Source organism: Corvus kubaryi, unplaced genomic scaffold, assembly GCF_017639235.1.
Source record: "Corvus kubaryi isolate FWS band 111438036 unplaced genomic scaffold, C.kubaryi_AGA036_p1.0 65478, whole genome shotgun sequence".
NCBI classification, from domain to species: Eukaryota; Metazoa; Chordata; class Aves; order Passeriformes; family Corvidae; genus Corvus; species Corvus kubaryi.
This window is the reverse complement of record NW_024582036.1, coordinates 35,917-46,677: the sequence shown is the minus strand read 5'-3', so window position 1 is coordinate 46,677 and position 10,761 is coordinate 35,917. Positions and strand designations below refer to the sequence as shown.

Below are 10,761 nucleotides of genomic sequence, written 5' to 3'. Positions count from 1 at the left end.
ATTACTTTTGAAAGCCCCTTTTTTCTTTTTCTTTTTTTTTTTTTTTTCCAAATCCTTAGGCTGGGAGTATTAACTCATTATATCAGATGCTGCCTCAGTCTTGCCAAGAAGTTGTGTGCCTAAAGTGAGAAAGAGAAATTATTCCATTATAAGAAGCTTAAGAGATCATTTGCCTTTCATGTGAGTTGATTGATTCAGCTAGTGCAGATCACAGATGGACAAATGATTTGACTACCAGCTGAGCTGGGATAGGAGTGGTAGGTTCAAGTTACTGCTCTGCTCTAGAGTTAATCCATTGCCAAAATCAGGGGTGTTCGGAAGCCTAACTCTGGAGAGGGGCTAGAGATGCAAGTGTTTGATCTGGATATCACAGTCTCTGAAGTCTGCTCTTGTTGAAGGCATATGTAAATACCTTTCTCTTTTGTCTGGAGCCTGGAAACTTTAAAGGTTCTTTAGTAATAAATGGCTGGGACACAGATTGCCTAGAGAAGAAAACTCATGTGAGGTACAGGTTAATAACTAAAATGGAATAAATTAGCCTCCAAAGCTCATGTGAATGCCCTTATTCACACATAAAGTGGCCTTAGGTTAGAGGAAGGAGCAGCAGGGCTTTAAAACTTCCAGGACAATGGTATCCATTTGGGAATGTAAGGAACCCTAATTCATGTGTGCTGCCACCATGCCACTTGCTAATCCGCCTCATCTTTTCTGAGCATTCTCATGATGAAATGACCCACAGTTAAGTCTCTTAGGCAATTATGTGAGCGTAATCCTCACAAACACCGGTTTCTTTCACAAACACCGATGGCAACAAATACAAAGCATGTTCTCCACAACTGTAACTGCTGTCAATATTTCCCATCTCTGTCAGCATTCCTGCCTAAGTCTCACTCCCTCCAGCTGTGCTATTCAACCATCTGTGCCAAGTGTCAAAGAATTCTTTGCATCCTGCCGTATCTGTTTGTCTTTTCCACATCGACATATTTTGAGGCTCAGGCCCTGTCTCACAGGGACATCCTGGTGGTGCTGCATACCAAGGCAGACAGCTGCAGCAATGGGTTGTGTAGATGTGGAGCTGAGGAGCAAGGCCTGTATATTGGACTGTTCCCAGGGGAAAAATAGCAGTGGATTGGTCTTCATATTGCCTTTTGCACCTTGGTAATTTTTCACCTACACGGGAACAGACAGATCAGCATCGAGCTCTAAAGGAAATAATTTGTTTCCTTAACAGATAATTATTGGGGAACCCTGTATCCTCACATGAAGTATAAGCCTGCTTCTGTGTGCAACAGGATAACCATCTGTCCTGGGGTCTTTAACCTCTAGATCTGACAGCACAAGGGCAAAACAGAAAAGCCTTCCTGTTAGAGCACAGGGATCAGAGGAAGCCTGTGTAATTACTAGCCATTAAATAAAGTATGCCCCTAAGTCTTCAAATGCCAAGGCACATGTATAATTAGCTGATAAATTGCAAATGAATAATTAGCTAGCAGCAAAAGCCAGAGGAGCAGAGGGATGCTATTCACCTTCCCTTTCTTCTTGCAGGGAAGAGCACTGTGTACATTGCTCACTTTAGTGAAAAGTTGGTTACTGGGTTAAATGGCATGAGGACTGTCAGAATTGAGAGACAGCACTTCACAGGATGCCTGGCCCCAGGATTTGCTATCTTACGAACCACTGGTGTTATCTATATAGTTTGGAGATGAGTGGTGGGTGTACCCTCTGTTATTTCATGTGGGTTGTATTTGCACAGTCTGAGGGATGTGGAACAGAAGCTGCTGCTGAAGTACCTGGCAGTTGTTCTACCCTTGGAAATTATCAGCCTCAGGATGTTTATAGGACTGGATTTTTGGGTCCAGATTTGTAGGATTGAGGCTAGATTTTCAGCTGCCTGGTGCTGATACAATGCTGACGATACAAGGATTGCTCCAACATCCTGGCTTGCACCCCTTGTGATGATGGCAAGGAATGGAGCCTCATTCAGGTCACTGTGCTGAGCTACAGCACATCAGCTGAGCTGCAGTGACTGTCCTTGACTGCTGGATAAAAAAACCAAAAAAACAACAACAAAAAGGTATTCATTTTAATCTCCTTTCTTTGCAGTTTAAACTGTGCTAGATAATCTCACCATTTTGTGATGAGTCTCCATGGATGTTTACAGTTCTTCAGAAATGTCATCAATCAGATACCTCTATGAGCGTCTCCTATTTTCATAATTACTGAATCTTTAAAAATAGTTTCCCTCTACACACATCAATATTTCTAGATTTGACAAAAGTTGGAATGAAACAAATAGAATCAGACTTAGGAGCTGAAATCAGATTTCTTTCAACTAACTCCCCAAATTGGGAATTTCCCTATCAAAAGGTGTATTGAAAGGTGTATTGATTGTTCTGAGTGCCTGAAAACCTCACTATGTTTAGTAATGTAACTCTGGGTCTAACAATCTGAAGCAGACTCATTGCACTCTGTTCAAGAAATGGGCTGTTGAATAGTAATACTTGTTTGCTTGCAGTATGTTACTCAGCCTTTAGATGTCTCCTGCTGCTGAAATCAGTTTGGAAAGGGCACTCCGTGGTTATCAACGAAAAGGGAATGGGAGTTTTGCTGAAGCCTCTCTCTATTGCCCTTAATGGGTGACTTTATATGTGACATTCTCTTTGAGAAAATACCTAATTCCATACACCATGACAGCTAACAAGGGTGGGTAGTGATGCTTATAGCTCCCAAGTCCGTTTATGCATTTCTTCCCAAAGCAGCTTTTTTGAACTCTGAAGCTTATGATTAGGTCTAAATATAACATTTCAAGCAAAGTATATATGTGCTTTTAAAGTTTGAACACATAGAAATTAATTCATGATCATAGAACAGCAAAGATGTTTTTAAACGTTCGATTAATAGAAGGAGAAATAGCATTGGTATGCTGGAAGTGACTTTAGAAATACTCTTTTATAAGTACATACATAAAAATTATTTCATATGCATAAGCTTTTCCTCTCAAATAATCCCGCAGCATTTTGCAGATGGATGTACTAACTATAGCCAGTGAAAAATTGAACATTAAAATGCAACCTGAGAAGTGCTAAGATTCAGAAAAATTTGCAGATTTTGAGAAGACTGAAGGCTTGCTCCAGAGATTGTTTTTAAATGCTGGGTTTTATCTTCCTGTCTCTCTGATTTGTATAAAACTGTCCCCACCAAAGGTGCAATTTTTTTCCTTACAATAATTTTTTTGAGAATCTGTTGTGTTTTGCATGTTTTTTTCCTTTCCCCTCCCCTGAAAATACATGAGCTGATGTAAATCTGATGGTGTTGAATATGGCAGTGATTCCACCACACAGCTTTAACTTTGGGAGCCAGGGGTATGAAATAGCAAGTCAAAATCAGAGGAAACTTAGGAGAGCTGTGGTTCAGGGTTAAAATCTGTTTGTGAGAAGAAGGCTTATGCCCTGCTTCTTTCAATCAGTGCACTGCTGTTTTGATTATCAGGATTAATGATCTTGACTTTTGGCTCTCAATCAAAGAACTGTGTCTCCAGTGCAATCCATTTCTCCTACTGAATAGTTGGTTTAGAAACCATTAAACAACCTCCAGGATCTCCAGCGTTGCTAGAAGCAGCTATGATTGAAGCTGTAGATAGTTTCTGGTTGGAGTTGATTAGGTCGTTTCTTCATCCCACTGCACTTCTGGAAAATTCAAAAACTTTCTTGTTGAGAACTTTCTGGAGATATTGGTGTCAGAACGACCAGTGGAACCTGGTGGAAGGAGATGTGTGAAATAGGCAGACAACAAAGCTGCACCCTGCAAATCATCACAGAATGTTTGACCAGAGCCTGTGAGGCTGTGAAGAAAACTTGTTTTGAGATTCCAGTCTTCACTGAAAGTATAAAAAGTTGGAAATCTTACAGGAGGAACAGTTCTTTAAAGAAATCTGACCTAACTTTTCACTCCAAAAGCTTTGGATGCAGATGTGTTTCTAAACAATTTGAAAGACATGATTTTCATCACCCTTAGGAAAACGTAAGATCTATTTGGATTAGTTTAGATCAAAGTGGTCATTCCTGAGGATATAGAAATAGATTAGACAAGGTCATTTGCTAACTGTATCTTCTGTAATTCATTGATTATATCTCATTTCATACTCTATCCTGGGATGTGAAGGCATTGGATTATTTGGAACTTCTCCTCAATGATTTTTTGCTCACTTGTGTGATGGGAAGGTTTGTACCAAGAGGCTGGACCATGTTATGTTGAGGTGTTAATGAGCTGACCTCTACAGAAGACATGATACGTGGTACATTACACTGTTGAACTTATGCCTAATTTTTAATTTGTATGATTTATTAGGGCTTAATTTTAATCCAATCTAAAGATGCTAAATCTATATGCTAATTTTTAATTGCACAGGCAGAGATGAAAATGCTTACATATTTAAAGAGCAGTTGAGTTAACTCATCCTACTTCTCAAGGCAGTTTGATCTTTTCTGTCAGCTAATACTGCCTTTCTGGTGCCTTTGACTATGCTGGAAAACTATTATTGTTTAATTTCCTGAGAAGATCTTTGCACAATACGTGTGGAGAGAGGGAAAACTTCATGCTTAGAAAACCTTTGTTTGAAAAAAATCACAGTTTTATTTACTCTTAAGGATTTCCAGCATTCTCACCCAAGGCTCCTGTGATCATGGAGTATATGAGATTTTCTGATATTCATAGTCAGGAAAAGTCAGGGAATTAAAAGTGAAGTTGGAACTGCATTATTCTCTGAAGTCATAAAAATGAAAAGCACTAGGTATCTTTTATGATTTCACTCTGATATCATGACACCAAATGATTGCATAAATGAAGTGCCAGGACAACCAGGTGCTTGATGGATACTGTGAGCTCCGTCAGGCCAACGGGATTGCTTCTTCTTTAGTGTCATTTAGGAGTGAGAATGAGTGTAAATGGTTTTGCCACTGGTTTCCTCTGTGATGTTTTATTAGTAACCTGAGCTTTTCTTCTGTAATCTCCTAGCATGTCGAGAATTGAAATAATTCTTTGTGTCTCAGATCTTTGGATATAAACCAGAGGTTTGGGCTCAGATCTTGACCACATCCATAAATATTCTATATTGCTTCCTTGGAGTAAAATCTACTGTTGGTAGACTACTGTCTTCCTTCAAAACAGTGGTCAGAAAATTACCACTAAGCAAGCTCTGTTAGTTCTGGTCTTTTCAGGATCAAATTTCATTCTGGACAGGAACAAACTTTGTTGCTTTCAACTAGAGAGTCATAACTTAGTTGAATTTTAGGAAGCAATAGGATTGCCTGAGGAGCAAAGAGAAAGGATGTGGAAATTTTGGTCTTACCTGTGTGCATTGAGTAATGCATTGATTCTGTCCTTAAAAGAAAGCACTTCAGAGTCTGACTTGTGGGAAGGTGTAAATAATTACAAGAGGATTAGGTCGCTCCTGAACTGATTCAAGAATGCCTGGCAGCCACAGGCACTTTGAATGGAAGCACAAGCAGCTTATAGACAAGTGTCAGGGCACTAAGGAGTATTTGTGTGTGCAGATATGCCAACAACAGACTCCAGAACCTGATGGGGGCAGAGTCCCTTCTTTTGTAGGTAATGCTCTACAGGTGTTTGAAGATCAGATAATACTTAAACTGGTAGTGAGGGCAGGACTGGGCTCTAAACATTCATCCTCGCATAGATCTCAAATTCTGAAGTGTGGGAGAGAGAGTAGATTTCATCTTGGTCTTATCTTGCTCCATTTTGTGCCACAGCTAGTGGCACAAATGGTTTCCATAATGTATCTTGATTTGGTCATATATCACTTCACAGGATTCAGGTCTCTTAATCTCATTTTCTCACTGGCAGAAAATCACATACTATCATTTTGTTCCTCTTTCCCTTATCTCTCTAGCAGTAGGGACAGACAGGCAAGCCTTAATTGAGCTCAGCCTATGGTTGCTATAACTTGTTTTATGACTACTTTCCGTTTCCATCCTGGCTTGAGGATCTCAGAGCTGGCAGTAAGCAAAAGGTAAGGGTGAAAGTCCTTGAAAGACTGAAATGACTTCTTGTCAGTCCACACTAGATTGCCCTTCAGAGTTAGATTTCATGAGGAAAGAAGGCTGAGGCCTCCAAAGTATTAATCTAAGCCATTGCCATGTTTAGGGAAGATGAATCTCTGCAAATGGTTCTGCTGGGGACTGAGAAACCAGATGCAGGTCCCACAGTGGAGCACAGATGCTCTCTGCTGTTTGCTGCCACAGCAGTTCACAGGGATGGCCCTTCGTGGCCTGACCTCCAGGAAGACATTAACAAGATAGAAAAGCACTGTACCAAGAGCTACTAGACAGAGCCCAAAGTTCCAGCAGCCAGAAAGAGGAGGTTGCTCATCTTTGCATTGCAGTGAATCTCTCTGCAGAGACTCGCATTACAAGAAAAGCTCTGGGCAAGAGTAAGTCTCAGTGGCTTCAAATGCCAGGCTTCCATGGAGCTCCTTAAAGTGCTTTCAAAGCAAGCTGTCTTAGGCTATTTCATCAGTGCCCATCAGCCCAGAGGAAGCTTCTGGAGAAGGATTTCTGCCCAAATTGCTGCCTTTGTTAGACACCTGGCTGCAAAAGTTTTGTAAGAATGTCCTTGGAAGGCCCTTCTGGAGACAAAGGGGTTTAAAATTTCCAAGAAGAATGTAGATATTTGTAAATGAAAAAATTACCAAAGATTTCAGATAGCTCATGTGACTAGACCCTATAAATACACTTTCTATCAAGCCCGTTATGGCAACAGTCCATCACATATTTGCCTTCATGGATTTCTGAGGCTGTTCTGGATCTTTGTGGGAACCCATCTGATGTTTGGATCCCTTCTTAGAGACTGCAGTGACTTGTTTTGTGTTCACAGACTTCTGACTGTTACTAATGGCCAAACAGCAGGGAGACAAGACCAGAACAGTGAGGAGGGTGCAGAGGAAAGGTCTTTCACCCCATGTTCCTGAGGTTGTCTTAATTAAGGCATAAAGGGCAAGCAGGGTTTTTTCCTTTTATGCACTGAAAACAACTGCTTGTGTGTGTCAAAAACATTTCATTCCCTTCGTGGCCTTCTCTGTGTATTGATTTATTCAATTAGTAGTGCATGGCATGTTTTTCTTTTTAACAAAACGGTGTGGGACTTTTGACATTTAAAGGATTGGACAATGCACAGGAAACTCACAAGCTGTTAGAAACAGTCTTTGGTACAGAGATTCCTGGGTCTCTTTTCACCCAATACTTACAGCTTCTACAAAGCAGAAAGTACTTCACCTTTCCTGTCTTTGCAAAGTATTTATGCCAATAGAGACATACTTGTTACCTGTAATTGTTGAGACCCTTATAATGCCACTGGCTGCAAGAAAAATAGTGAATTATATAAAGAAAGAAACCAAAACCAAACAACTTCAGTTGTTTTGTTTCTGAAGTGTTGACATCAAATACCAGACATCAAATGGAGTGAAAGTAACTCCCTAATGTCTTGTTTTTTTGAAAAGGTATAATGATCTCTCCCTCTCTGACAGACAGTTTGTTTTTGGTCACATTCAAAGCTCTGTTTCCTTTGTTCTTGGTAATGGGAGGATGTGCCCCTGAAATGTGTCTGTATGGAGCAAGGCTGGAGTTCGAACTGAATGTTTTAAGATGGATAATCAAACGTTTGTGCTGCTGTGTTCTTTCCACTCTGCCAGATGTGAGCCAGAGACAGTGCTTGATCAGAGCACAGAGACTGAGGTCTGGCCTCCTTGCTGATTTACTGATGGCACAGACACATTGACTCTACTGTACTATCACTTCGTGCTTCTCTTTTGTCTTGCAGTGTTGGACTGCAATTGGCCAGTTCTTCAGCCAGATTCTAGAGGAGCTTTCTGGGCTCTTGTGTTTCATTTTCACTGCTCAGAGCTTGAGGTTGTATAGGATTAATATGGCTTCTAACTGAAACGGGCAAAACATTTAAAGAAGCTATAAAAATGTTGGTAACTCATTTTCCCTGTTTATTATGTTTTCCTGCTGTATAGGTTGCTCGGTTGGGAACTCATGTTAGTGGAGGAATGGAACCTGGATATTTCTGCTCGGAAGTGGAGGGGTCTCTGTCAGATTAAAGCAAACCTGAAAGGAGCTCTTGGTAATGTATGAGGGTTGGGATATTGCTGGCTGTAGGAAACTGTGCTGACACTTGTCAGCTTGGCATAACTCAGTAAGGCTGGCCATGTGCAGTTAAAAGTCTATGTAACTGGCTAAACAAATTTTGCCTCAAGGCTAAAATGCCAAATTCCAGTAGAATTTAAATATATCTTCATTGGCGTCTTAGAAAATCCCATCATCAGTGACTTGCTGGGTAGCTTTCTCTTATTGTACATTGTTTTACCTGCCCTTTTGCTTTAATTTTTTGAAATTAACTGGGCTGATGCTCATCAGGAGTTAAATGTCCCATTTCTTGACACAGACAAGTGATTTAAACATTTTCTCTGAAAGAGATGAGGGGGAAATTCCATTTTAAAATTTCATAAAAACAAAAATACGTGTGTTAGGGGGATTTAGCTAGGCCAATTTGAGTCCTGTAAGTCTCATAAGATGCTTACTTATTTCAGGTTGGTCTGTATGTAGATTTTAGTAAACTCTGACTGCTTAGTCAGTATCTGAGGCGGTAAAGATTGTTTAGGTTAGGTGAAAAAAGTGCTGGAGGGACTAAACACTTTCCTGATATAATCGGATTCACCCAGTGACTGTAGGCAAGCCTTTCTTTCAGTTTGTCTGCCCCCAAAAGTCCCTTTCTTTTGAAATATGTACTCACTTGTACATAGAGCATGAGTAAACAGTCAGTCTAGTCTGACAGTCATGATTTCCTTACCTTTCTCTAAAAGGGAAGCTTCATTGTTCCCTCATTCTACCCAAATGGAAGAAGTCTACCAAACCAGTCCCCTGGAAAGTGGTGTGAGCACCTGCAAATCAGAACAAGGTAGCAGTGAGACAGAGGATCTCAAATATAGCCCTGTTTGAACTTTGGCAAGTAGAAAATGAATTTATTTCTAAGGCAGTTTCTTTAGGCAGCATATAAACAACATTTTTTCTCTTCACACTCAAAATACTCTGCCTCATCCATTTTTTTCTGTTCCCTTGCTTTTTGTCACAGTGTGCTGAGTAACATGGTCCCCAGAAGAACATGGGACAGACTTCTATTGTCATACCAGCTGTGAAGGACCCTAGAGATTAAATTACACAGTTAGAGCTGTTGCTGACAGCTCATTGATTTTTGACAGCTTTGCTCAGGAGAGGAATAAATTTATTGAGATGTATTAAACTCTCCATCCCTACCTTGGAAAGGGGGTCCTCTTATGGCTGCAGAAAGTGCTGAAAAGAGGGTGTACAGTGTCTGAGAGAGATACTTGCCCCAGCTGCCCATCTGATAGTAGAAGAGTTGCCTGGCTGGGTTTCCCTTGTTCTGCTCAAGGGAGTTCCCTTGTGAAGCTGAGTGCCAGCCACCACCAGTTTGAAGAAGGGCTGAAATCCTCTACCTGCTCCTGCTAGGGTGCTCATAGCAGGACCCTGGTCTGCATGCAGGATTAAGGTGGCTTTGGGCAGCTGACAAGGGGTGTATCCTAAACAGCTGTAACTATTTGAGAGTCTCTGGGTCTGTCTGAGGTATGACATGAGGATACAGCCCACACATCTGAGGGCATTTCTAGCCTGGTGAATATTCCAAACATGGTAATTTCATACGGAAGCCTGTGAACCTCCTCACCAGAGCAAGTTCTGCTCTAAAAACAAAACTGTCCCGTCTTTAACTGGCAGATCTGATAGAACACAATGACCCTGGTGCTCTTGGGAAGCTTCACTCAATCATAGTTGCTCAAGGCAACTATTCATTCACTCTGCAGCATAATTGCCCTATTTCAAGGCTAGAGCCACCTTCCCTTGGGACAGGTTTCACCTTTGCTCAGCTGAGCATGTGTAGGAGTGATCCACAGGAGCACATGGAAAGCAGTTTAAAGCAGCAAATTCCCTGCTGCTTTCAGAAGCTGTTAAATCAGGCATCTCTGGAGTGAAGAGAGGGTACAATGCAATAAATTGTCCCATTTTGAATAGTTTTTTCTGTTGTGAGCTGACATGGCTATTTTCCTCCAATGCTAAATTCTTCCAATATAAATTTTTCAACAAGGATTTTCTTTTTTCTTAACAGCAGTGGAAGGAAAAAAAAAACCAAGATAAAGGTGGGAATTTTGATGAATATGCTATGTATTTGTAGTCTGGCATTTCCTCTAACTCAATAAATATATAATAATAAAAACAAGATGTTTGGATACAGACGACTGATATTTTTACCACTTGTTTGGCACTGATTGATGGAAAGACTATGTCTGATTGTTCTGTCTTGAATGACAGAAATAGGTCATGAGACTGAGTGCAGTTAATAAATGATAAAGGATACTGGTCCAGATTCTGCATGTCTCTTACACAGCAAGAATTTTAATTCAGGCAGTAAACATCTCCCTCTGATTTGCCTTTGCAGTGGGCTGTGCTGATGTGTGACCTACAGAATGAGGCAGCTCATGCTATAGAAATGAAGGCCTTTGTTCTGGTGTCTCCAGTAATGTCCGGTGGAAGTGGTCCTTAGACACTGCTATGGTGCACTTCCAAGTGATTAAAAGTTTCTTCATTAGTTGAGGGCTTCAGCATCTGTCCAAACCATGGTTTGGTTGACATTCTGCTTGCCCTTAATCCTTCACGATGTCAAGTTAACCAGGCC

At 40.8% G+C, this 10,761-nt stretch overlaps 1 protein-coding gene across 4 annotated transcripts in view; it reads right to left on the bottom strand.

The window, feature by feature from the left end:
* Window positions 1-10: 10 nt before the first annotated feature.
* The window catches only part of LOC121673525, a 46,661-nt gene continuing 35,910 nt past the window's right edge, over window positions 11-10,761 (bottom strand). For all 4 annotated transcript variants that reach the window (XR_006019227.1, XR_006019226.1, XM_042046886.1 and 1 more), the window contains 2 exons: window positions 8,866-8,956; window positions 11-119 (listed from right to left, as the gene is read on the bottom strand). Coding sequence is in view for 2 of the 4 variants with exons in the window: in XM_042046886.1 (XP_041902820.1) it covers window positions 8,886-8,956 (71 nt within the window). In the remaining 2 variants the exon portion in view is untranslated. The remainder of the gene's footprint in view (window positions 120-8,865; window positions 8,957-10,761) is intronic.